Below are 26,044 nucleotides of genomic sequence, written 5' to 3'. Positions count from 1 at the left end.
ATGAGTTGAATTATAATATTTCACACATTAATAAAGCATTTTAATCATTAAATGGCTTAAAAATGACCTTTCGTGACAAAAAAACAAGCTTTTGTAAATGAACTAACTTACCTGACACGCCGCCATTTTGGGGAGGCCATAGCCCGCGGATTAGTCACATGACACCCCCTCCATGTCGTTTCCTGTACGTCACTTCGGTACTTAAACCGTTTATGTCAAGTATATATGTCAAGTATATATATATATTTTAAAATAATATAAGGCGTTCTGACAATGTTGATAGCAATACTCCAAGAAATGGAATGATGCGACATGAAGACGTTCCACGTGAGGTCAGCTGACGTTTAATGACATCATCATCTGACACGAGCCCAGTATTTAGGAAGCACATTTTACTATTCCCAACAGCAGAGTTGACAGGCAACAAAAGGACAACAAATGTTTATAAACATCACACATTTCAATGACAGTGCTTCTAGATCAGGGGTGTCCAAACCTTCTCCCAGCGAGGGCCACATACTGAAAATGAAAGGATGCAGGGGCCACTTTTGATTCTTTATAAAAAATAGCCTTCATCTCACCTTGTGATACAGCTGAAAAAGTGCATTTGACTTCCAACTTTGGTCTTAATTTTTGCTGTTTTTTTAAAAAAAACAAATATTACAGAAAAACATGCAAACTCCACACAGTGATGCCCAAGCGGAGATTCCAACCCAGGTCTTCCCAATTTCCTGACTAAGGGGCCAACATGCTAACCACTCATCACCATGCGGCCCACTATTTCAACTTTCTTTTCGGAATTATGACTTTATTCACATAATATTTTGACCTTATTCTTGTAAAATAAGTATCCTTATTTTCCAAATATTACAACTTTATTTGTTGTTTTGCTTGTTTGTCATACTATTACAACTTTTTAAAAGTTGTTTTTCTTTAAAGGGGACCTATTATGGTCATTATTCTACCCTTTGTATTGACTTGTGGACTCCCATAGAGCAGCTACTCACAATGACCCGCACAGAAAACTTCCTAGATCTTCCAGAATCTGCACCTATTCCAGCTGTAATTCCTTTGATTTGTGCTTCCTGCCAAAATGGTCTGTTTTAATTTATTCCACCCACAGCCCGTAATTCCTTTGATTTGTGCTTCCTGCCAAAATGGTCTGTTTTAATTTATTCCACCCACAGCCCGCCTCCGGGCATGCCCACTCCGCTGTGATTGTTGTTAAATAATATTTTCAGAATGTGCCACACTTTGGACACCCCTGTTCTAAGTCAGTCTACTTCCTGGACCTAAATAATTCATCCTAAATAATAAGTTAGTTGTTAGTTAGTCGTTGCATTACATTGCAGTAGGAATGCACAGTGCAATTTCTGTTGAATTAAATTCACTTCTAATAATTCCATTGCTATATTCCATTAGTTCACTTGGTTTAGTGGGAATAAAACATGAACAGAACATAAAGTGTAGAATTAAAGTTTTGCTAGTTAATCAATAAGCTCTGCTTTCATCGGTTCTACCAGCTTGATGTCACATGAAATAAGGAAACGCTAACATCTCATGTTCTGTCTTACTCTAAAATAATATACAAAGTTTTTTTAACCAATATGAAAGTACGATGGTCTGTATTTAAATGTTCAGCGGATACTTTGATGCTTATTGTGAGGTTAAAAAAAAGCATGAAGAGTCCTGGTTTCTGCATGACGTCATCAAGCGGCGCTTGACGCCAACACAACATGGCGCTCTCCACACACATACGTGCACGCACGCACGGCATGCATGGTCACAAGTAGAAAAAGGTTGTGCGTGTAGTCTGATATTGTTGACATTAAGGTAACATGTTGGACTCACATGTTCTGCTCCAAGGCTGAACCGGACCAGACCGGCCCGGCGCCTCCACCATCTCCACAGGACATGCGTCCTTGATGAAAAGGAAGGAAGCGATGCATTCAAGTAAACTCAGGAAAAGTCAATGAGGACAGTTGAGGACTGTCGGACCCCTTTAGAGGGAGGTTTCACGTGCGAAGCTGAGAGAAGGTTCTAATTTGATGCCATTGGTCTTCTTCTCTGATGGACACTCGGTGGGAAGCTAAAAGACACAAAGAACAAAACAGGCTTATTTTCATGTGAAAGTCAAATGGTGGGGGTGTGGGGGTTGTCCCCCCTTGCGCCACAACCACATGGAAAAAGTGACAAAACAGCAAGTGCAGGTTTTCTACCAATTGTGATGCATTAATAGCAGTGCGGGTGATCGCCACTAGATGGCGACAAAGCCCCTCCTATGTGCCTTATCTCAAATATGACAATAGATTGATTAGGGGTGACTCTCCAAGATGGCGTCAAGGTGAAGCACAGATTTAATGTCAAGTGGACCGCTAGAGACCCTCAGTCTCAGGAGGAGGATGAAGGAGTAGGAACGGCCTTCTTCATTTAGAGGACAAGTTGAATGGGTGCCAGCAGAGAAAGAAAAAGACACAAAGGAACAGGATAATCCATCACGAGGACGTCCAAGCATCTTAAGGTCGTGTCCCGGGAGTGTTGGCGAGAATGTTCGCACATCAGGAGGGGCGGAGACGCATAGAGAGGTGGGTGTGGCCTAATGACAGCGCTTACCGCCTGCAGATGTTTGACATCCACGCTGATGTTCACGTTGTGTCTCTTCAGCTCCGACTTGATGAAGCCTGAAAGCATCCACAGGGACACGTGAGAGACCGTAAAGAGCAAAAACACACACACACACACACAGTACCAGTGAGAACTAATCCCAGGAAGATCCACACGCAAAGGAAGAGGTTTCCTGCAAGTGGGTTGTAGTCTGTGGTCAGTTTGCCCTGGATCAGCGTGAAGAGGATGCCAAATGTCTACACCCACAAACACACGTTGAAAATAAACTTAGATTGAATCCATCATGGTGTGCTTCCAAGCCTGACTTAGTATGTTAACGGTACATCACCTGAGCAGAAGCGTTGAGGAGTCCCGACGACGTTCCTTCCGACTCTGGGTACGTGATTTCTACGCCAAACTCAAAGCCCACAGGAAGGTAGCCCGTCATGAAGAAGCTGTGAAAGGTGTCGTAGAATAAATGCCAGGATGGACATGAAGGTGTTTTCAATTGAGTTTTGCTTAAATCCGCATATTTTGACAACACATATAAGTCGTATTCAACAGCATCATTTGTGAATTAATGTACTAATTACAGCAGGGGTCTCAAACACGCGGCCCGCGGGCCAAATGCAGCCCGCAGGACACTAGTTTGAGGCCCACGCCTTGATATGAAAGTTTAATGTTAGTGCGGCCCGCGCAAGTTTGATATGGATGCTGTATGGTATCATGTACCCAGAAAAAATGATTACGTTTGATTAATGTTCATGTTAAAGGTTAAATAACTGTTAATAGTTATCCTCCCTATCCGTGTGGAAGTGGTAAGGTTTTGGCTATTTAAGTTTAAAGGAAATAACTTGAAGGCTACCGTTTAGGTTGCTAGCTCTCTAGTTTGCGAGTTAGCATGTGTCTCAAGACCCTGCAGTTGCACAATATGTTGTAAATAAAAAGAGTATAAATGTGACTATAGTCGTGTTTTGTCATGTCTACAGGGCTCTAATAATGCTTTGTTCATTTTAATCTGAAAAAAATCATTTGTCTACCCACCAACTATATGTGGTTTCTTAAGTTTTTATTATTTGCCGTTTTATTATTATTATTATTATATTTATTTATTACTGATTGATTTATTTTCTTTATTCTTGATTTGTTTATTTATTTTTCATCTTATTTTGTGTAGAAAAAGAAAAATTAAGATATTTGAGAACAGTGGAATGTTTTATCAGAGCTTTTCTTGTGGAAAATTTGAGTTTTTTAAATTTTTTTGTTTTTAATAAATGTGTTTTTTTTTGTTTTTTTTGGGAAAACCTGATGCAGCCCAGTCTCACCCAGACCCGAGCTCCAGTGGCCCCCAAGTAAATTGAGTTTGAGACCCCTGAATTACAGAGTATACTCATTTCCTTGTATGTCTTGACAACAGTGACAATAAAGTTTTCTTTTGGTGGCTAACAAGCTATAAAAATGTAAATAAATGGGTGTGCCGCCGTGCTTATTTTGTACTGAACAGGAAGTCCCAAAGGAGATGAAATGAGGTGTTGCACGTATAACTGCGGACGCCACATCGACTTGCTTTGTTTGAATGTTCCGATAACTCAGATGGTTAGCTGGTCGCCAACTAGGTCATCGCGACACAGCTTTGATTGACGCGTCTGGACACCACATACTTGGTTAATCGCTCAAACGGGGCGGGACCATCTCGCAAGTCCAACTAGGTTACAACACCAGTTTTGCAAGCAATCAAAAAATGCCGAGAGGAGCGTGTGCTGAATTGTTAGCCTCGGTCACCCCTAGAAAATACACAACTGGAATGTCAGTCAGGGTTCACGTCAGGTTAGGAGGTGGGCGGTACCCGAGCATGCCGCCCGTGAAGAAGACCAGGTAGATGTTGTCCAGGTTCAGGGTGAAGGTGAAGACCACCATGCTCACAAAGGTCAAGCAGTTCACCAGAAGAGTCGTCATCCTGGGGGCGGAGCCACAGAAGCACATGTCACTCACTGACTGTGTGTGTGTGTGTGTGTGTGTGAGAGAGACCCACTTGTAGGTCTTGGTGTGGTCCAGCCACAGTCCACAGAGGATGGAGCCCACCATGCCAGCCACCACCAGCGTCAGGCCGATCCTCCCAGCATTCAACTCCTGGTCCTGAGGAGCACAGATGCTAACCAGCTAACCATCACGTGTTCCGTTAGCGTGTGAAGATGAGCGGTGCAAGGAGGGTCTCCTCAGAGACTTCTCCAAGGTGGAGCAACAGGAACGTGCCATAGCAGCGAACAGTAATCAGTAATCTCTCTCTGATGACACAACTCTTCCAATCTTGGATGAAATGATTCCTTACCGTAGTACAATATACACTACGGCGTCTTATGTTCAGCAAGGCACACGGTAAAGGATGTTTGAGTCTTCCAAAGAAGACAAACTGGTTTTTGGGGTGTGATGAGCTTCAAGAGTCTTATTCAAATGAAAGCGCACAAATGCCGAAGCCAACAATGCAAATAAAAAGCTGACGGCGGACACTTTTTGTCTGGATGCACACAAAGCTGCTTGTGATGAGAGACGAGAGCGTCATGCTAGCGTATGACGCTAATGGTATGCTGATTTATGACACCGATAACAGCGCCAATGCTGTCCATCCCGACCATAACAAGGTGCTGTGCCACCTTACTCAGCATAACAATGTTTTCTATGCTACAATATTCATTATGCTGATAGCATTCTCATACATTTTAGATAATAATATTATTTGCAGCAGGGTTTTGGAAGTTGTCACTGTGTCATACTGCTACTTCATTCATTCATTTTCTACCGCTTTTTCCTCACAAGGGTCAAGAAGTGGGGTACACCCTGGACTGGTCGCCAGCCAATCACAGGGCACATATAGACAAACAACCATTCACACTCACATTCATACCTATGGACAATTTGGAGTGGCCAATTAACCTAGCATGTTTTTGGAATGTGGGAGGAAACCGGAGTACCCGGAGAAAACCCACGCATGCACGGGGAGAACATGCAAACTCCACACAGAGATGGCCGAAGGTGGAATCGAACCCTGGTCCTCCTAGCCGTGAGGTCTGCGCGCTAATCCACCATGCCGCCCTATACTGCTACTTATTAATCTATATTTATGAACTTATTTCACTTATTTCAACAACCGGCAGAACATCAATTGACTCCACAAGCTACTTGCGCAAGTGCCAACAGGGCATAGGCAAGTTGGGTGCATGTATATCAAAATAAAGCACAATGAAACATTTTTAGGATAGTTTCATTAGTATTCAAACTAATTGTGATCTAATGAATGGTATTTAAAAAGCCTATACTGTATATGGGTGTGTGGAGGATGCTAAGATGGTTAGTTCCAGTACCTCGTAGCAGGCCATGATCATCTGGTTGAGGATTGTTGACACAGAGTAGAAGGAGCCGGTCGTTATGCCTGCACAAGAGATAATAATCATAACAATGACAATCATTTCTTCATCTGTTGATCCAAATCCACAGCTCGTGTTTGTGTGGGTGGAGCCTTGAGCCTAACTGTTACACTGTGACAACACAAACTCCACCAGCTGCCAAGCAGGAAGAACATCAGGCAAAGGGAGGACATCTGGCTCGTCAAACGTCCGGCTAGCAGGACTAAGCACACAAGCTGCATGAACTATGAAGAAGTTGCCCTTAAGAAGCTAACAAGCGGTTGCAAGTTCCAGATTCAAACTTTTGACTTAATCCTGCCAAAGTGGTAAAAACCACCCAGGCCCCAGCGAGATTTGAACTCGCGACCCCTGGTTTACAAGACCAGTGCTCTAACCACTGAGCTATGAGGCCTTGCATTAGCATGCGTTAGCATGCGTGGCTACAAGGCTCCCTCAGGTGACTCACCGTAGCTGATCAGCAGCAGGATGAAGGCTTTGTTCTTCATCAGGGTGACAATGGAGCGCCTGTAGGAGTAGTCCTCAGGGGGGGCGACTGGCAGGACGGCCTGGGCCTGACTGGGAGGCAGGGGCGGCCGGTCCTTCATGACTGCACCACACAGACCGACAAACAGGAAGATGACCTTTACTGTGCCTTTACTTGACAGGAAGTCCACTCAGAAGACATGTCATGTGACATCCCTTTCGTGGCGTGTCAGAACCACAGACGCCGTTATGTGGAGTCCACAAGCATCACGCTAACCGACAGACACAAACCACTACACTCACTACACACAACACACAACAGCATGTTCTTAAAGAGGAACTGCACTTTTGGGGGAATTTGGTCCATTATTCCCAATCCTTATGTCATGGGTCTCAAACACGCGGCCCGTGGGCCAAATGTGGCCCACAGGACACTAGTTTGAGGCCCCCGCCTTGATATGAAAGTTTAATGTTAGTGCGGCCCGCGCAAGTTTGATATGGATGCTGTATGGTATCATGTACCCAGAAAAAATTATTACGTTTGATTAATGTTCATGTTAAAGGTTAAATAACTGTTAATAGTTATCCTCCCTATCCGTGTGGAAGTGGTAAGTTTTTGGCTATTTAAGTTTAAAGGAAATAACTTGAAGGCTACCGTTTAGGTCGCTAGCTCTCTAGTTTGCGAGTTAGCATGTGTCTCAAGACCCTGCAGTTGCGCAATATTTGTACATAAAAAGAGTATAAATGTGACTATAGTCGTGTTTTGTCATGTCTACAGGGCTCTAATAATGCTTTGTTCATTTTAATCTGAAAAAAATCATTTGTCTACCCACCAACTATATGTGGTTTCTTAAGTTTTTATTATTTGCCATTTTATTATTATTATTATATTTATTTATTACTGATTGATTGATTTTCTTTATTCTTGATTTGTTTATTTATTTTTCATATTACTTTGTACAGAAAAATAAAAATTAAGATATTTGAGAACAGTGGAATGTTTTATAAGAGCTTTTATTGTAGAAAATCGGAACCAAAGCACTGAAAAAGTTTGTATATTTTTCTGTTTTTAACTGTTTTTTGCCTTGCCCAGACCCTAGCTCCAGTGGCCCCCAGGTAAACTGAGCTTGAGACCCCTGCCTTATGTGAAACATGAACAATAGTCTTACTCTTTTCTGTGCATTATAACATGAGAAAACAATTTAATATGAGCTAGCTAACAAAGTATGTCATCTGGATACACCTATTTCGATTTTGAAGCCTTCTAAAAAAACCTCTAAAAACGTCACATGGTTTGATATCCATGCTAATGATTTAAAACACGACCCAATACTTCTGTCCTAGGGCGCATTGATACACATGCTTGTGTTGTCAACAACAACACATACGACATCCGCCCTAAATGGGATGGCTGTATCTTCCAGCACAAGACGTGTGCTCCAGTCCTTGGGTAAACCAGCATCTCGTTGAGTCTTCGTAGCAAAATTGAGAGCTAGGTATCCGCTCTTCTGTCTGTGAATGGCACTGAGACGAGCAGCTAGCGTGATGCCATGTTTGATGTCCGTCAGATAGATATCGTTTTTCATGTTAGCTGCTACAATAATAATATCAATGTAGCTTGGTTGATATACAAGTCAGTTACATAAAAGGTACACTGTTGGTTTTTTTTTAATTTAGCATCAAAATAGGTATTTCCCATGACGTCTGTTGTTAGCTAGCCCATATTAAAATGTTTTCATGTGTTAGAATGCACAGATAAGGCAAACAACTATGTGTTCATGGTTCACATAAGGATTGAGAATGAGGGGTAAAATTCCTAAGGGTCGTTTTTTTTGCACGTTTGTCACAATTAAATGTTCCAGATCGTCAAGCAAATTGAAATCGTTATAGAGCTCAGTTAAGTTGTTTTTACGGGGGGGATTACTTTTTCACACAGTGCCACGTAGGTTTGCTTCCCTAATGATAACTTTTTCATTTAAAAGCTGCATTTTATGTTAAGTGGTGTTCATATTTACATTTGTTTGATGATCTGAAACATTTAAGTGCAAAAGAAATCGGGACGGGTACAAACAATTTCACACTACTGTGTTATTTTGATGATAAAGTGACAAAACAGGACTAGCAACATGTCTTCCCTGTATGTGGATGTAAACACAACACACGGTATCAACTCGTGATTGGATGTCACCTCCCTCGATGTGCTGTGTGATTGTGTGTGTGTGTGTGTGTGTGTGTACCTAACAGTGTGAGAAGAAAGAGCGCCGTGGAGACGGCGGCAGTGCCGTAGAACATGATCCTGATGTTATGAGCCGTCAGTTCGTCATCTTCGGGAGTATTGGGAACCAAAACGGGAGGCAACAGGAAGCCGATGGCCACCCCCAGCTGTGAAACACACACACGAGAGTTACGCAGAGACATATCTACATGTCAGAGCTTGTTATTGTTACCAAATGTCGTAATAACAATACACCACGCCTATGCTTATATTCTACTCGTTGACAGTATACAGTCTATGTAGACAGGAAGTGACACAGCTCCATTTAAGAAGTAATACTACAGTACTAATGTTGAGGTCTTAGTGGTCACTGAACTGTACTATGGGCTGTCTGGTGTTGGCACTTCCTGGTCTGTTACTTGTGTATCAGAGTGTAACATTGTATGCTATTGGAAGTTCAGGAAGTGTTAGGAAGCATAAATAATGACGATATCATGCTAGAACATTCAAGGGGTCACATTAGGACTTTGGGTCTTGCAACCCCGGTTGGTCCCTACACAAAGACCGGCGATGGGGGGGCACTGACCTGGTTTCCCAGTACTGCGGTGGCACAGGCGGTGGAGACCTCTTTGTGTCCGAACCACACGGAGGCCACGCGCGAGGGCAGGCCGAGGATGAAGATCTGCGCCACGGAGCAGATAATCTGCGCCACCATGGTGACGGCAAAGAGGTCGGGACCCACGCTGGCGCACTTGAGCCAGGCGCCGGCGCAGTTGAGGCCCGCCCCCAGCACCGCCGTGAGGCGCAGACCCCGGCGGTCCAGCAGCCAGGTGGCCGGGAAGATGAGCGGCACGTAGGCCAGCATGTAGACGATGGACAGCCAGTCGATCATGGCGTTGCTCACCCGGTAGAAGCGTGTGAAGACGTTGGTGATGATGCTGTACTGGATCCACTGGAAGGCGTTGACCAGCGAGTACAGGCTGAACACGGCCAGGACCGCGAAGCGGCTCCAGTAGAGCTTCGTCTCCAGACGCCCCGCGTCCTCCGGCTCCTCATCTCCTCCGTCTTTTGCTCCTTCTCCTCCTTCATCCCCGTCGGGCAGCATCGCTGCGCTTTCGTCCGCCTCCGCCGGCACCTCCTTGTCCAGCCCGGTCTCACCGGTGCCGGCTGGGAAAGCGTCTCGGACCGCTCCCTCCTGGGGCTTCCTGTCCGCGGTGATGCGTTCAGGTGAGGCGTCTGCGCGCACGTGCTCCTGAACCAGCTCACCCGCCACCATGGCGTGGTTTGGCCTTTTTTAATTTTCTTCTTTGTTGGTTTAAATGTCAACAGACCGCCTCCAGAAGAGCAAGCGAAGAAGACGCCAGCATAGCCACTAGTGAGCAGACATGTTCCCCCAGGAACCGGCCCGCCTGTAATCCTTTGTTGGAGGAGGATGGCTCCACGCTGCGTGAACCAATAGCAGAGCAGCAGTTATTACTCACCATCGTGATGCAATCTCACACACACAATATGTCGTATTCTTGACTAACCAGCTTGGAAATGCTACGAAATGCAAGATTTTAACGGGACGAGGTCAACTCTACATCGCGTCTTTATTCTGTTAAAACCGTCAATTCCGGATTTTATTTTGAAGTCGCCCTGTCACTTCCGTTTCCGCATTCGACTCTTGCGGGTGAAGTGGACTGAATGTCATGCAATGTCAGAGAAGTACTGATGAAACAGAGTTTTTAGTTTATTAACGATGATGATGTGAAAGTGTTTCTAATATTTTGACCTTTGGTGTCCCAAAATAAGGACGCCGACATGATATCATAGAACAGCTGCTATGTATGTCGACACAATAACAAAAGGAAAGGCCCAACTGGATCTCAACACATAGTGCAGGTGTACCTAATGGAGCGGTCAGTCTCCTGTCCTGCACACAGAAGGTCCCTGAATGCACCAGGAAGAGGTAAAGCATACTATCAGCGGGTAGAAATCTGTGCTTTATTTCTAAGTAGCTTGTCCATATGCCGCCATCTTTTAATCCTAATCATCTCCGAGCTGACTGAAGCACCATGGCACTGAAGGCCCCGCCCCCTCCAGCTGGCCACATGACAAGAAAGTAAGGAAAATAAGTTGTTTTGGTTTATAAAGTTGTATTTTAAAGTGAAAAAGCTTTCTTTCCGTCAGCAGAGTGGACCATCTTACTTAACACCAAAAACCTTTGGGCTGCACTGTCTCAGATTTCACGTTGCCATGGCAACCCTCGCACAGCATAGCATCTGCAGCAGGTGAGGCTGAGCAAACAAACAAGGAGACCAAAGGAAACATGCCTGGATCCAAAGCGGGGCCCCTCCTGGAAGTCAACCAGCGGCGGGAGACGTGGTGTCAGGTGGAGTCGGACCCCCGGTGCTCCTGGGAAAGACCAGAGAGGAAACATTACCGGGCGCACCTGCGGTCCAGCCCGCTTCTCCTCGCCGCCATGAGTGGCGGGCCACGATGGGGGATGGCCTGCAGGGGGGCCCCGCCTCCTGCTAACCTCGCTCAGAGGCGCCATTTTGAAGAAAGCTGTGAGTATCACCTTCCCGAAAAACACAAAACACCCTGAGAAAAGGACCGGGAATTTCCAGGATATCTCTATTCCTGCCGTTACACATAAAATACACCAGGCATGAAAAAGACATGAAGATTTGGTGAGGATCTGGATAAAGGTGATGCATTTTTTAGAACCATGTGGTACTCCCCGTCTGTGCAACATCCTTCATGACACAGGAAGTAGTCTGCGAGCTAACAAACCCAAAATATGATATATTCATTCATAAACGCATTGGCCTTGGCTGAGAGACATTGTAGTTTTAAAAAGTCATAAAAACAATTTCACACCGACTTTGGGAACGTTCAGCGTGGTGCCGACACATACCCCGCTGTGAATGTGATTTCAATCGCTACGCCGTCTTCTTCCAGATGATTCCCAGCTGTCGTGGACCGCTGCGGACTCTCAGCATCAGAACATCGGATGAACTTTGATGCCCCGATGTTTCCGGCCCACAGCGTGTGTTCATTTTCTCTCATTTCACACGCTGCCTGCCACCACGCTGATCCCTTACAACAACATTCAACTTGGCTGCATTCCTCGACAAACAATGTGTGTCTGTGTGTGAGAGAAACATACCGCCATCATGAACTCGTCTTAACGGGGAAGATTATAGGGCAAATTTAACAAGCGCCTCCCGTCACATGATTCATCACTTCATCTCAAGTACTCTGAAGTATTACATAAAAAGGTAGTACTTCAGAAGACCAAGTCATCAGATGAAGGTATGAAAACTGACGTTGATCCTCAGCTGGCTAACATGAGTGCGGAGCAGAAGCGATTAAACAAAGAAGCTGGATTTCCATCATTATTTACATGACAAGAACACATCACCTAACACCGCCTGCTTGCTCCCTGCTGTGTCGGCGACGCTCACACAAAAGTGGAATAACAACACACTCTGACGTTGGCTGCGTTGTCACTAAATAAACGGACCATGCGGGATTAGGAAGCCTATTCACCGATGAGAGGGGCAAGCTAATATAATGTATATACAGATAAATGTGTATAGATTTTATATAACAATAGTACTGATTTTAAATGACTAAAAAGGTCCAAGGTCACATCTCTGTTCAATATGTTTATGGGCAGCTCAGCATGATGGGGCTTCACTAATGTAGAAGTATGAAAACAGCCACATCAAAAAAGAAACAATTCTTTCATCGCCTTCAGGGGCCTCCGACACACACACACATACCACAGCGCTGGTGAAAAACAAAGAACAAACAAAACAAAACTGCAAACATAGTTTTCTAGCAGATGAAATGACGTATGAAGTAAATGAAGTATTAATTTTTTTTATGACTGTATGACATTATTATTATTTTCTGCCTGTGAGAACTATTATGTTACTATTGTTTCTCAGTGTTTAAGCATACTGTGTAATACTCCTGTCCGGTAGGTGGCGGCAATGCACACATAAGGTTGGCCGCTCGAACCCACTGACAACGAATAAGAAACCAGGAAGTAGTCATCAAAACAAAACAAAAGGCGGCAAAATGGATCCTGTCGACGGAAAAGAAGCCGGTGAAATAAACCAAGAATACAGGGTGCAGCTGACGTCTAAAAAACAAGCCATAGCGCAGATGAAAAAGTGCAAAGTCATTTTAAACAAAGCTCTAGATGGACAGCCGGGAATTGATGAGGAAACGAAGCGAGTTTTGCTTCAGGAGCTGCTGGCGGTAAGTTTGAGGAATGTTTATTCTTAAATGTCAGTCTCCAAAAACGACAGACGTATTTGTTTACCATATCCATAACGTTGTTTACTCACACTGACGGCGCGTTGTCGTTCTGAACAAGAGAACGATGCTGCTTCTCGTAAACCGTACTGTATCATCTTGATACCCGGATGTTGTAAACCGCGCTCTTCTTGGGCGTTCACACAGAGTACCCGCCTTCGGCTTCTTAATCCAATACAACTCAAATCACAACTAATAAAATTCGCTGATGTAGTAAATTTTTAAAAGGCTAAAATTATACATAAAGCAAGCAATAAGATGTTACACTACAAGAGAGGAGAAATATGATGTAAAACTAAACCAGAAACCATCTATATGCGAAAACATAGTTAAAAACGAACAGCATTTCCGTATGGGGGATCAAATAGTGGAGGGAATTGAGTAAGGAACTCAAACAATGCAATAGAAGCAATACAAGCAGTTGATGTTTGCAAAATATAAGGAAGAAGACTCTTGACCTTGATCTTGAAAAACGTTGCCAGTTATATTACCACATTGTTACTATCACCTTCTAAATGTTACCTTACCGAATTGTACTAGTATGTGATGTATTCCACTGTAATGTGTATGCATGTTGGTTTATAAAGCTTCAAATTACTGTACATATAAATACACGAATCACCCTGTGTTCAGTGAACTTTTGTGGTATTTAATTGTGTTATAGGAACTTTAGTGATGATTGAGTAGATTGTGTGTGCCACACTTGGAGTGTTACTAATATTATTTGACTTTTTTTATCAACAGAACTTTGAATCTGCCGTCCAGCAAAATGTGTTAGTCAATGGCCAGACGTGGGAGGATGCCCCGGATGTAGATGGTAATTTAAAAACAACAACACGTTACCTTTGGAATCTGAGCTGAGAGTACTTAACCTTTTATGTCAGCCGAGGACGAGGGAGACGACTTGGAAAGCCAGCTAGACGACACCATCGTGGAGACGGCGAGGAGGAGAGGCACGTACCCCCGGCGCATCCTGCCCTATGTGGTCCAAGCCCTCAAGGCAGAGCGCAAACTCCTGGTGGGTGTCGCCTTCACCTCGCCCAAAGTATTGAAACCATTTTGGGCGGTCACAAGATATGCGTTGAACGTTTGACGTGTCACCATTAATTTACAGGGCCTTTATGAAGAACCAGTGGGAGCTCAGCAGGCGGTTACAGACCCCCAGTCAGGTAATTACACTTGGACACTCATACACACACACACCTCAAGTCCACGTCTTGTAGTCCTGTTTCAGTGTTTCCCACAGGGACTGCCTTGTATTTGTGGCTGGAGGAAGTTCAAGCAATGTGACGTAAAAGTGCTCGCGTGTGTTTTTGTCAGAGAACTTCATGAAGGATTTGTCAGCTGCAGCACCTGGACTGGTGAAGCAGGCCAGGCAGGTCATCAAGGTACCACACACACACACACACACACACACACAAAGGGTGAAGAAGAGTGATGCAGATGTTTTGTTGTGTGTGTCCAGTCTATCTGCACCCTGCAGCAGCAGGCTGAAGGTCTGTGCGAGGTGGTCAACATGAAGCCCAGTCACACCTGTCTCCAGGTGGACAACGAAGTGTTCGGCCCCGGCGTCCTCGCAGCGGAAGGCCCGCCCCCTTCACTGGATGGCCTGCCAACGACCAGGCAGCCGATCAAAAGAGCGGTGGAGGATGCGGCGGCCGCAGACGCCTACGTGCCCGTCAAACATAAATGTGCTGGAGAAGCACAGTGACGCCATTTGATTAATACGGCATGGAAGAAGCTTTTTTTGAGCACACCATCCTATGCCACTCCTTACACGCCTTCAGAACACTTTTAATTGTAAATATTTGCACTGGCATTGATGCTAAAAGTATATAAAAGCAGTGAAAAAACAACAGATGTAACGTTTGAGTCATTCTCTTGTTAATAATTAACAAATAATTCCCAACATCACTTTGTTTGACCTGTGATTGGCTGGTGACCAAGCCAGGGTGTACCCGCCTCTCGCCTGAAGTCAGCTGGGATAGGCTCCAGCATACCTGCAACCCTCGTGAGGCTAAGCAGTACATAAAATGGATGGATGGACTTTGTTTGACAGTTTTTACGTGAAAAACAATACTTTTTCTCATATATATGTGTGTGTGTTTCCCTCAGGATTGTATGGACATCGGTGCAAAACCTAGAAAACTAAAACTATAGATTTGTTATACTTAGATTTGTGATGTTTTGTGTTTAACGGCCAACAAAAACTGCTGTGGTCCACCAAGGGCTCTCAAGCCAGGCTTTGGAGAGCCGAGGTCAACATGATGGAGCCACACACAGTTATCTTTGAGCGAAGTCTCACTCCCATGACATTGTATTGGACTGCGGGTGGCCATGTGACTTATGAGAAGGGGCTGCATGTGTTCCTAGTGACACGCTGAAAAGAAAAGTGAAGTGAAAGTTTCCTCTCAAAACTCAGCTGGACTTCAGGTCCACTCGCAGTCGACCTGCTAACACTGACATGTCGGCGTGCTCCTTGCAGCTCTCACATCAGGTAAGACTCTTTCCTCCTGACTGACTCACCTGGGTTTAAAGATGTGTGTGTGTGTGTGTGTGTGTGTGTGTGTGTCAGGCTTCCTCTGATGATGAAGACAGAAGGATGAAGAAGAGGGAGAAGAACAGAAGTGCAGCCCAGAAAAGTCGCAACAGACAAACACAAAGAGCTGACATGTTGCACCAGGTGTGTGTGTGTGTGTGTGTTTCCTTACCAAACAAATACACACCATCTCTGAATAAGCGCGTCTTCCCTTGTGTCCTGCAGACCTGTGAGGAGCTCCAGCAGAAGAACACAACTCTGAGGAAGCAGGCCCGTGCACACAAGACACACACACACACACAATAGATGCCATGAATACGCATTAAAATGTCAATATGTGCAGGTAGTATCACTGTATGAGGAACAACGTCTGCTGACTGAAGCGCTGAGAATCCATGACCCTGTCTGTCCCATCATGCATTGCATGAAGGATGACGTCATGACATCCTGCACCGTCTGAGTCCCTGCTTCCTCCATAAAAAGTAAAAATCATCTACAGTATCAGCCCATCTGTCTATTTATCGACTTTATGCTCTGTCAAATGGTAATATATGCACACTTCTGCTTTGTAACCATGCGATTTAAATGAAAACTAAATGTGGGTTATTAAATTCATGATTCATGCACTCCTCACATTTTTTGTGAAGCACAAATGTATTTTGAATTGAAAAAAAAAACGGACGTTGACTGAAAATGAATGTGACATTTATTGAGTGTCTTATTAGCATGTTTGCTACTGTGACAAATCATGTCAAGCTTTCCATAACAATGTACGGCTAAGAGCCAGATAGCGATTTTCCTACTTTGTTGTCTATGAATTTATTTAAGAAATATAGTAAGACGAATTTAATTGTAATACATGACACCATATTTACCTTTACAATTATTAAATGGCTTTAAAATTAGCTTTCATGGCAAGAAATGGTAATGAGCTAGCTTACCTGACACGCCGCCATTTTAGGGAAGCCAAACACTCCTAGATGTTTCCCATACAGCACTTAAGGACATCCAAATCAAACACAACGCAGTAATTAAATCCCATTTATGGCTTAAAAAGTGTAACACAAACAAATGCAGCCGATTCTACTGTTTAACTTTATATGTAGTACAGAAATGAGCCGCTAGAGGCCGCCAGTCACTAGGCGCAGACGCGAACAGCTGGGCACTGATGACGTCACTGGCTGACCCAGGGCACAGCGCCCCCTGCGAGTGACAGTACTATTTACAGTACAATATCTAATAAATATTTTATTAATTTATTATTTTCATACAACGGACTCACTTTTTCAACACAAACCTTCATCTGAGTTAAAGACTTCAAATAACTTTTGATAACTGCTTTACATCGATGGCGAACGTTTCCACAGCAACCACACTACAACATGGCTCATCTGGATGTTTGGATGTCAGAAAGGTCGTGACCTCTGTGGATGTGCACGTGTTTGACCTTAGTCACGTTGCAGTGGCGCTCCTATTAAGTGACCAAAGTCATTAAATATAATTAAATCAAAACAAAAAACAAAAACAGGAAGAAACCACAACCCAAAGTGAATAGAAACAAACTGACAGGAAGTTCCCGAAGCCATGTTGGCAGGGACTCTATCCTCATACCACCCTGTGGATTGTTTAGCCCTCATCATCCCTTCCCAGCACATTTACAGTATTTTGACCTTTTAGCAACTTAAACCAACTTCCTGTTTGTGTGTCAGCAACTTGACATCGTCACCAGGAAGCACGTGGTAGTTACCTTTGACCTCCACACACACACAGTGCAGAGTGAGCTGCAGGTCACATGGTGTGACAGTCCAGTTGCATCAGGCTTCTTGCTTACCTTTGCTCGTGACCGACTTGCATCATCGTCTTGTTCAACACACAGCATGACGAGGCATTGTGTGTGTGTGTGTTCTTTGACCTCACGCTAGCTAGTGTGTGTCAATATTTGAGCTTTCAGGAAGAGAAACGCTTGCTGCTTGGTCACGCTGATATCGAACAACGTCACTGACTGGACACTTGATTAGGAACGCCTGGCGTTGCGATCAATGCAAGAATAAAGTTGTACTGAAACCTTATTGAACAAATAGTAGCAGTAGAAAAAACACACACACAATGAAATAAAGTTGAATAATAATCCATAGAAGTAGAATAGAAAACTTGGTTGATAAAGACTGAAATATTATAGTTAAAATAGTACTAAAATAGTTATTGTATACTTTATCGCTGATAAACAGCCTATTTCACTTTAACGGTTCTTTTCAATACATGACTTTTTCAAAATGCTTTTGGTCGCACTCCCACTTTCTGCTTTTGCATCTCGTAGCTTGAAAGCTCATAAAAAATATAATAAAAATAATAAAAATATAATACATAATTTAATTTATATATATCTTTTGTTCATTATTGTAAAACAATTATTTTCATTTTCTACCGCTTATCCTCACGAGGGTTGCGGGGGTGCTGGAGCCTATCCCAGCTGTCTTCGGGCGAGAGGCGGGGTACACCCTTGACTGGTGGCCAGCCAATCACAGGGCACATATAGACAAACAACCATTCACACTCACATTCATACCTATGGACAATTTGGAGTGGCCGATGAAGCTAACTTGTTTTTCGAATGGGGGTTGGGGGGCGGAGTTTAATCAGTTATGAATTTGTGAATAATTGATTAAATGAAACTATTTTGGTCTAATTTTATACATATGTACGTGCATGTTTATATTTACGTTATGTCAATATGAAGACATCAGCAGTTTGTTCAATGAAAACTTTATTACAGAAAGTTGAAAGAAACAAAGAAAGTCCAATAAGAAGGACAAAGTGGTCTAGGTACTGGTGCTGACCCGCTACACGTTGGCAAACAGTCATGTGACTACACAGAAACACAAACACGCAGACGCCTGCGTCTCGCAAACACAATGTATAAATACACAATCTTTGGAACGCTTTATCGTTTATTGAGAGTGAGGAAGAAGAGCACATGGTCTTCATCATCCCCACAGACTGAGGCATGCTAACATCAAACCAGCTAATGAAGCCTCGCTAATACAAACAACAACAACTTGAAGTGGAAAACACAACATGTGAGTTTACAGCCAGACACACAGGCGTGTGGCAGACGTGTGCTTGACGTGTGGTAGACGTGTGCTAGACATGGAAGACGTAGCCTAGCCGGCCGCGGCGTCCCAAGCCGGAGAATCACGTGCCAATCAAACGACATGACTGGGAAGGTCCTGAGTGGTTAGCATTAGCATTAGCAGCATATTACGGAATAAATGAAAACTTTCAGCTTCCTGTTTGTGCCTCAGTGAACAGGGCGGTCCAAAAGTCAACGCCACCTAGTGGAAATGTCATGACCTGCATCTTCCATCTTCTCCTTGGACATGACCAGAACAACAAAGTCCAGTTTGTCATGCAGGTGAAGGCCCGTCCAATCAGCAGCTTTAGATTCTGGGCGGGGGTGGGGGCGCGCGACGTGAGGCGAGGGGCCACCTTCCTGCGCCTGCCTAGCAGCTTCGAGGACCACCAGTCCCTCTCGGTTCTCCGCGGTGCTTCCAGAACAGTCCCGCTCAGATGGAACTGGAACACTGGATCTGGTCCAGGCTGAGGAGGGCGGCGTCGGTGGAGTCGGGGAGCAAGGTGTGTGCGTGGTGCACCTGTAAAGTGCTCTCCTTGATGTGCTGGATGAACAGGTTCCTCTCGTCCTCGGGGGTCCGCCCCTGCTGGGCCCGGACGATGCAGGTGGGCCGGTGCAGGTTGAGCATGTAGACCAGCTGCTGTTTCTGCTGCTTCAGAGCTTCGATCTGAGCCTTCAGCTCGGCGTTGACGCTCTCCAGCTTCTCAGACTCCTGCAAGACCGGCAAGATGGGGGGTCAGAAGACTGAGGGCGCTAAACCGGGACCATGAAGGTGAAAGTCGGGACCACAAACCTTCTGCAGGCATTCCGTCTTCTCCTTCTTCTTGTTGCGACACTTGGCGGCGGCGATCTTGTTCCTCTCCCTCCTCCTCTTCCTCCTGTCCACCTCCTCGCCCGTCAGCTGCCAAAGGTCAAAGTTCACATTTAGACATCATCACAGCGAGACGACAAAAACACAGACGGCGGAACCGCTGGCATCCACTCACCCCTCGCTTGCCGCCGGCGCCCCGGTCCGAGCACGAGCTGGCGCCATCGGAGCTGACATCGGCGCTGAGGCCGCCGCACAGACGTTTGGTCTGGATGGCGAGGCGGAGCTCGTCCTTCGCCACGGTGCTCGGGAAGTTGGTGAAGTCGTCCAGTGTGAGCGAGCCCGGCGGCGACAGGCAGGGGACGAGGGCGGAGCAACTGATGTCGGCCAGCGATGGTCCCGAGTGCTGCAGCATCATCCTGGAAACATCACATGACCACGCCCCCTATTGATTATTCATCATTCGTATTATTTATAACACCATTATTAATATGTTCGAATGTTTGAAATATAAGCCTTGATGACTCATAGAGTTGTTATAATAATAGTATACTAGTACTGTTCCACAGTAATATAAAAATAATAATAACAGACATGAATTAAGCTAACTCAGACAACATCTTTACCAATTATACACAAACTGTACGGAATCTAACACCACTATTATTATTATTATTATTATATTCATCGGATTCCATTTTTACAACTGAATGAAAATAAATAAACAAAGGACTGGTCATGCTAAATTTAAAGTCACTTTAACTTGCCTAATTGTTTAGTGTTCGTATCATTTCGGTTCAAAAGAAGAAAAGCCGCCAGCTAACTCCAATGAATGACAGCCGACATATTAGCTTTACTCCGTCCTGTTGTCATGGAAAAAGAAGGAAAAGTCCAGTTTTGTTTCCAAGTTTCTTACCTGTAAGCTAGCTGGCGACAAGCGAAGAAGAGTTGCTTTCTTTTTTACAAGCGTAGAAGAAGAATTCTCAGCTCGGAGTCCACGCTCTCGTGTCAAGTGGCGCGTGTGGCCACTGTGTTGCATCACGCGAGGTTATAAGGAGAGCGGCAGTGGGCGGGGCTTCATGACGTCCTACGTAGGGCGGACCAAGAGAGAGAGACTGAGAGCCCGGAATGACGTCATCCTATTTATAGAAAGCTTATAGCTCGATGATGCAATGCTCTCTTCTCGACTTTCCTCTTGCCTACAACTTCCTAACTTTTTCCCACACACCAATGCGGCTCATTTTTTTCTTCACAAAAACTTTGCTCCAATATTACAAAATTATTGTTGTATTATTTCAACTTTATTTGACTTTATCTAACAATACTTTTTATGACATGTTCATCACCTTTATGATTGTGGACTTGTCTCTATTGTCTCTACTGGCCTACAGACACCTATGTGACATATTATGGGATGTAGCACAGTGTGACTCAGCACTTGAGCCTCTGATGGTGTAGCTCATAAAGAAGAACATTCCATAAAGCTAGAATGACATTTATTAATATAAAAAATCAAGTGATGACAATGTGGTGAAGGTGGCTGAAAGGTCACGCTTCATCATGTGACAGGAAGTGACCACACTTATTGTGAAAAGTTAACCAGAAGGGTGACTGAAGCCTAGAAAGACGAGTTTGAGTGAGATGAAGCGATGACAAACATCCTCGTGGTGACCTCTTAGAAGCTTCTAGAAGTTGCACTTTGCCTGTCAGGAACGTGTTTTCAATTCTTAGCAAATTCCTGCTGACTTCCCAGGAAAGCCTCAGTGGTCGTGTGTGTCCGAGATGTTCCACTCGGAGACGGTGGCGTTTCCCTGCCTGAATTCCACTTGACCAGCGAGCACGGTCCGGAAAAGAAGGTGACGCTTGCATGGTGTGTATTAATAGACCCCCAAAGTGTGTGTGGGTGTTATTAATACACACTGATAGTGTGCGCTTGAATTAGCAGCGGCATCACACACAAATACATCACACACTGGGGTTCCTTCCAAGTGGACCTGTGAGGGATGGAAGTCACGACATGACACGTCGGACCACCCGTGTGGGGAATTACTGTTACTGCTAGTAATCTATTACTGTGGCACATCCTGTCAATCTGGCACCTCGGAGTCAAGAATCTGTTCCAGGGTCAAACAGTCCCCCATCTAAAATCAATTTGATATTAAAATATCAGAAAAAAACAACTGGGCTTTATGTTACAACTGACAAAGCCAAATAGTGGAATATCTAATTATACATCTCTTTAATAATCAATAAATTTTGACAATATGCTTAGGCATATTTTTGGACACTCACATATTCAATGGTCTCCACGTGGTGTTCTAACTCATGTGGCCATCTTGTTTCATTTCTAAATGAACTTTGAGTCACGTCTTTGAGTTTCACTAGTTTGAGTTTCACTTTTTGAGTTGGCTCACTCTCGGGGAAATACTGCCCCTTGTGTTCGGACAGGGAACTGCATGCCCTGCGCTCATTCTCTTGGCTGGAGGCATTTGGCAACGTCCTGCGGAGGGAACAAAAAAAACAATCCATGATGGCCGTAAGGCTCCTTCTCCAGAAGATTAGCGTCAAGTCAGGTGAGACTTGGAGAATTCCGTCATGGCATCCTTTAAATGACTTGGATGGATGGATGCATGGATGGGTGGATGGATGGATGGATGGATGCGTGGATGGATGGATGGGTGGATGGATGCGTGGATGGATGGGTGGATGGATCGATGGGTGGATGCATGGATGGGTGGATGGATGGATGGATGGATGCTGGGAGCCAACTCTTCTTTCTATTGGGTGCTGGTGAACATTCTGATTTGTGGTCAGAATTCCACTCCTTCTTCCAGAACATTCCCCCTCTACAATACAAACGTTGCCAGATGTGCCAATCAGTCCATAAAATGGGCACCTTCGGCCTCCGTGACCTTGCACAAGGATTTAAGTTTCACTGTGACAACACGCTGAGTCAGCTTTACGCTGTTCTCCGACGGCCAGAACAGAAAGTAACATGAAGAGTTACCATGACAACGCAGCAGCAGCTCCAAGGTCTGCCGCTATTATGTTGCCATTTAGCATGTGACTGAGTGACGATAGATTTTGATGCAGCAGAGAGCTGATCTTATGTTTTCTCTGCGTCTCCATAAAGTCATGTGGAGATGATGCCATCTCTTCCGGGAAGTGTCGGCTCTTCCTATTCCTCCTCCTCCTCCTTGTCACGGGGAATCCGGGAAATGCCCCCTCGCCCCTCCCGCTCCTCAGCCGCTATTGCTCTCCCTCCTTTCCTAGCCACGCCCCCTCCTCACACACACATACACATCTCTCATTGTTATTCAGTCATCTTCCGGTAAGCGAGCCATCCAGCCATCTTAGCGCTTGACGATTACAAGAAGAGAATTTCCGCTTTTTGTCTTCCCCTTATGGGTCACGTGACCCCCCCCCATGACATCATGTAGCTGCGCCCTAGATCCTAATCTTGAAATCAAAATCCTTTGTGCAGCAAATAAGTAGGCTGTCAGTTGCCATGGCAACAAAGTGTCAATCTTGTCAAAGGTATGTTCCTAATCCAGTGGGTGTTGACTCAACAGTCACATGAGTGCTAATTAAAAAGTCAATTAAGACGAGTCATGGCTGCTAGCGGTCAAAGGTGGCACCATCGGACATGTGACATCAGCAAGAGCATCAAAAGCATCAGCGCCACTTTGGCCTCGCAAGTTTCACGGCGAGTTGGATCACAGGAAGTGATCGGAGGTCACTTGACACTAAGAGTGTGTCCCCTTCCTGTTACAGGAAGACAAAAACAAACCCCCAGCTGGACGTCTGGATGTCATTCAGATCCCAGGAATGGGGGGGGAATTTGAATTTGTGACAAAAAACACTGTTGTCATCACTTAAAAAAATAGGATAGGACAAAAACAATAATGGAGGACAAATGGATAATATTTACTGTTTGAATAAAAAGTACAAAAACAACATCAAACGGGTTCGGCTTATTAATTATTATTGTGCCAACGTGAACCAAACTCTTTTTTTCTGGAACCATCACGGCATGGCTTGCTGGAAATGACCTTGCTGGGGTTTTCAGAGGTCACGTGACTGCGGCTCACAAGGACGCATAAGATACCGTTATTGACGTCGGTGTCGTAACCAGGCCGCGGCCCAAAGCGCCAGGCAGACAAAAACAAAACAGCGTGGACGAGTTCTCGCATGTTGGCTAGCTCGTTAATTCCTCTTTTGATGCGGTGTGCCAAGATGGCGGCCAGGTGTGACACAACCAGTTGCAACCTCGTCAAGACCCAATTTGACCCCAAAGCAATGTTTATTTATGGTTATGATATGACGACACGTCCTGATGCAATCAAATGTTTTCAGTTGAGCGCCAAGTGAGCACCATCGATGAGGTCGTCCAGCTTCTGGAACGCTGCTGGGTCGAATGTCCAAGCGTCTTTGAGGAACATATGAAACTTCAAGTTCATCCTGATGCTGCGTCATCATGGAATTTCCTGAGCGAGCGACAATCAGGCAGAAAAAAAAATCCCACATTCCTCAGACAACAATGTTGTCTCTCAGGCGGGAATGAAGGCGGACAGGTTCGGGAATCTTTGAGGTTTTGTGGGTCTTGTCTGAGAGCGTGACCTATGACATTCCAAAGCAGCCGAAATGAGGACAATGTGGCTCAATCTGGGGTGTGCAAAGTGGGGGCCCGGGGCCCATTTGTGGCCCACAGCTGTTTGTTTCAATAATTAGAGTAAAAAGGAGTTAGTTGGAATTCAAGAAGATCAGAAGATAAGAGGACCGATGTTTGGGAAACCTGGCCGTGGAAAGAGAATAAGGTCCAAATATTATGGAAAGAAGGTCATGAGAAGGTCACTTAAGGGAAGAATACTTGGAAACAACAATTGTCACACATCCTGTGGAAGACAGGCAGCAGAAAACTGAAACGTAGCCTCACCAACCACTTCTGGCCGCGACCCGTTAGATCCGACTAAACACTTCCTGGGTCGGGAAGTCTGGATCACAAAGTTAGAAAAAAAAAACTCTCTGAAAGCGAGCGTTTAGAGCAGGGGTCTCAAACACAATTTACTTGTGGGCCACTGAAGCTCGGGTCTGGGTGAGACTGGGGCGCATCAGGTTTTCCAAAAAAAAACCCAAACAAAAAAACGCATTTATTAAAAAAAAAAAGTAAAAAACTTCACTTTGGTTCCAATTTTCTACAAGAACAGCTCTGATAAAACATTCCACTGTTCTCAAATATCTTACTTTTTATTTTTCTACACAAAATAAGATGAAAAATAAATAAACAAATCAAGAATAAAGAAAATCAATCAATCAGTAATAAATAAATAATAATAATAATAATAAAACGGCAAATAATAAAAACTTAAGAAACCACATATAGTTGGTGGGTAGACAAATGATTTTTTTCAGATTAAAATGAACAAAGCATTATTAGAGCCCTGTAGACATGACAAAACACGACTATAGTCACATTTATACTTTTTTTATTTACAACATATTGCGCAACTGCAGGGTCTTGAGACACATGCTAACTCGCAAACTAGAGAGCTAGCGACCTAAACGGTAGCCTTCAATTTATTTCCTTGAAACTTAAATAGCCAAAAACTTACCACTTCCACACGGATAGGGAGGATAACTATTAACAGTTATTTAACCTTTAACATGAACATTAATCAAACGTAATCATTTTTTCTGGGTACATGATACCATACAGCATCCATATCAAACTTGCGCGGGCCGCACTAACATTAAACTTTCATATCAAGGCAGGGGCCTCAAACTAGTGTCCTGTGGGCCACATTTGGCCCGCGGGCCGTGTGTTTGAGACCCCTGGTTTAGAGCCATCCCAAACCTTTTTCAGGGCTCACTTCCAAATACGTAAATGTCATCATCTGAAAGGTTTAACACGACAATACAACATTTTAACGACATTTATAGGTCATAACATAACACACATATATACGTACATACACACACATATATACACACACACATACTTCTGAGCATATCTTTAGAAAATAGCAAAGAGGCCCCTGCATCCTTGAATTGTTGTGGATGCCCCCCCGCGCTAAATCACGGAAAGGAGTTGAACGTTTGAACGTTGTGTAACACGATCCCGCTCTCATTCCACCACGCTGTTTATATTTACACGTCTGTTGCTGCGGCGACGCCCCGTCACGCCCTGCGGACTTCCACTGGGGAGGTGACGGATCGGAGGGAGGGGCTGAGAGCGGAAACCTCTGCCACGGGCCGCATGCCATTATGGAGACTTTCCAACCTCCGCCATGAAACAAAACAACAAAAATAAAGAACTTTCATTGCGAATGAAAGACGAGCTTCGGCGGAGGACAGCGGTGGAGAAAGGCGACTTCGGGGTCGACCTTTGGGTCATCCAGCACACAAATCCTCACACGGTGGACAGAAGAGACCAGAATGGGAATGTTTCCCAGGATTCCCAGGCCTGGCTGGTACAAGGTCACGCCCTCGGTGTCTCCAAGTGTGTGTTATTTTTATCTCCTGTACAAACACACACACACACGCCCACACA

General features: G+C 44.6%; 4 protein-coding genes, 2 long non-coding RNA genes and 1 other non-coding gene across 8 annotated transcripts; 3 read left to right on the top strand and 4 right to left on the bottom strand.

The window, feature by feature from the left end:
• Positions 1 to 328: 328 nt before the first annotated feature.
• On the bottom strand, positions 329 to 10,267 carry flvcr1 (FLVCR choline and heme transporter 1). Its single transcript, XM_058045966.2, has 10 exons — positions 9,290 to 10,267; positions 8,726 to 8,870; positions 6,472 to 6,612; positions 5,964 to 6,031; positions 4,637 to 4,740; positions 4,451 to 4,561; positions 2,954 to 3,059; positions 2,750 to 2,861; positions 2,614 to 2,681; positions 329 to 2,089 (listed from the first exon to the last, which is right to left on the bottom strand). Exons 1-10 carry the CDS (start codon positions 9,977 to 9,979, stop codon positions 2,003 to 2,005), a joined length of 1,632 nt encoding a protein of 543 aa, XP_057901949.2. The 5' UTR covers positions 9,980 to 10,267; the 3' UTR covers positions 329 to 2,002.
• trnat-ugu (transfer RNA threonine (anticodon UGU)) lies at positions 6,345 to 6,417 on the bottom strand. The gene has a single exon. It is a non-coding gene; the product is annotated as a tRNA-Thr (tRNA).
• Positions 8,734 to 11,024, top strand: LOC144901255 (uncharacterized). Of its 2 annotated transcripts, none has more exons than XR_013629423.1 (3): positions 8,734 to 9,930; positions 10,033 to 10,807; positions 10,879 to 11,017. It is a non-coding gene; the product is annotated as an uncharacterized LOC144901255 (long non-coding RNA). The 2 variants fall into 2 exon arrangements; XR_013629424.1 differs by lacking the exon at positions 8,734 to 9,930 and having other exon boundaries at positions 10,382 to 10,401; positions 10,498 to 10,807; positions 10,876 to 11,024.
• Positions 11,025 to 11,707: 683 nt separating this feature from the next.
• On the top strand, positions 11,708 to 15,066 carry nsl1 (NSL1 component of MIS12 kinetochore complex). Its single transcript, XM_078794611.1, has 6 exons — positions 11,708 to 12,960; positions 13,762 to 13,834; positions 13,902 to 14,035; positions 14,132 to 14,186; positions 14,338 to 14,405; positions 14,483 to 15,066. The coding sequence occupies exons 1-6, from the start codon at positions 12,778 to 12,780 to the stop codon at positions 14,726 to 14,728; spliced, it is 759 nt and encodes a 252-aa protein (XP_078650737.1). The 5' UTR covers positions 11,708 to 12,777; the 3' UTR covers positions 14,729 to 15,066.
• A 293-nt stretch (positions 15,067 to 15,359) lies between these two features.
• On the top strand, positions 15,360 to 16,182 carry batf3 (basic leucine zipper transcription factor, ATF-like 3). The gene is made up of 4 exons (XM_058045976.2): positions 15,360 to 15,514; positions 15,593 to 15,700; positions 15,782 to 15,826; positions 15,900 to 16,182. The coding sequence occupies exons 1-4, from the start codon at positions 15,482 to 15,484 to the stop codon at positions 16,014 to 16,016; spliced, it is 303 nt and encodes a 100-aa protein (XP_057901959.2). The 5' UTR covers positions 15,360 to 15,481; the 3' UTR covers positions 16,017 to 16,182.
• LOC131098615 (uncharacterized) lies at positions 15,576 to 16,650 on the bottom strand. The gene is made up of 3 exons (XR_013629425.1): positions 16,498 to 16,650; positions 15,744 to 15,814; positions 15,576 to 15,599 (listed from the first exon to the last, which is right to left on the bottom strand). It is a non-coding gene; the product is annotated as an uncharacterized LOC131098615 (long non-coding RNA).
• Positions 16,651 to 18,309: 1,659 nt separating this feature from the next.
• atf3 (activating transcription factor 3) lies at positions 18,310 to 20,509 on the bottom strand. The gene is made up of 4 exons (XM_058078752.2): positions 20,411 to 20,509; positions 19,673 to 19,913; positions 19,480 to 19,587; positions 18,310 to 19,398 (listed from the first exon to the last, which is right to left on the bottom strand). The coding sequence occupies exons 2-4, from the start codon at positions 19,910 to 19,912 to the stop codon at positions 19,120 to 19,122; spliced, it is 627 nt and encodes a 208-aa protein (XP_057934735.2). The 5' UTR covers position 19,913; positions 20,411 to 20,509; the 3' UTR covers positions 18,310 to 19,119.
• Between the last annotated feature and the right edge of the window lie 5,535 nt (positions 20,510 to 26,044).

Source organism: Doryrhamphus excisus, linkage group LG11 (assembly GCF_037039965.1).
Source record: "Doryrhamphus excisus strain RoL-2023G ecotype Guam linkage group LG11, RoL_Dexc_Guam_v1.1, whole genome shotgun sequence".
In the NCBI taxonomy this organism is placed as follows: domain Eukaryota; kingdom Metazoa; phylum Chordata; class Actinopteri; order Syngnathiformes; family Syngnathidae; genus Doryrhamphus; species Doryrhamphus excisus.
Note: the sequence above shows the minus strand (reverse complement) of the source record. Positions and strands in the feature narration are given on the sequence as shown.

Coding starts and splice junctions, on each gene's coding strand:
- nsl1 (XM_078794611.1), top strand. CDS start 12,778: ATGGATCCTGTCGACGGAAAAGAAGCCGGTGAAATAAACCAAGAATAC. Junction 13,835..13,901: donor GGATGCCCCGGATGTAGATG/GTAATTTAAAAA, acceptor CTTTTATGTCAG/CCGAGGACGAGGGAGACGAC. Junction 14,406..14,482: donor AGGCCAGGCAGGTCATCAAG/GTACCACACACA, acceptor GTGTGTGTCCAG/TCTATCTGCACCCTGCAGCA.
- batf3 (XM_058045976.2), top strand. CDS start 15,482: ATGTCGGCGTGCTCCTTGCAGCTCTCACATCAG. Junction 15,515..15,592: donor CCTTGCAGCTCTCACATCAG/GTAAGACTCTTT, acceptor TGTGTGTGTCAG/GCTTCCTCTGATGATGAAGA. Junction 15,827..15,899: donor ACACAACTCTGAGGAAGCAG/GCCCGTGCACAC, acceptor CAATATGTGCAG/GTAGTATCACTGTATGAGGA.
- atf3 (XM_058078752.2), bottom strand. CDS start 19,912: ATGATGCTGCAGCACTCGGGACCATCGCTGGCCGACATCAGTTGCTCC. Junction 19,588..19,672: donor GCGCCGGCGGCAAGCGAGGG/GTGAGTGGATGC, acceptor GACCTTTGGCAG/CTGACGGGCGAGGAGGTGGA. Junction 19,399..19,479: donor AGACGGAATGCCTGCAGAAG/GTTTGTGGTCCC, acceptor CCGGTCTTGCAG/GAGTCTGAGAAGCTGGAGAG.
- flvcr1 (XM_058045966.2), bottom strand. CDS start 9,979: ATGGTGGCGGGTGAGCTGGTTCAGGAGCACGTGCGCGCAGACGCCTCA. Junction 4,562..4,636: donor GACCACACCAAGACCTACAA/GTGGGTCTCTCT, acceptor CTCCGCCCCCAG/GATGACGACTCTTCTGGTGA. Junction 2,862..2,953: donor TCCTCAACGCTTCTGCTCAG/GTGATGTACCGT, acceptor TTGTGGGTGTAG/ACATTTGGCATCCTCTTCAC.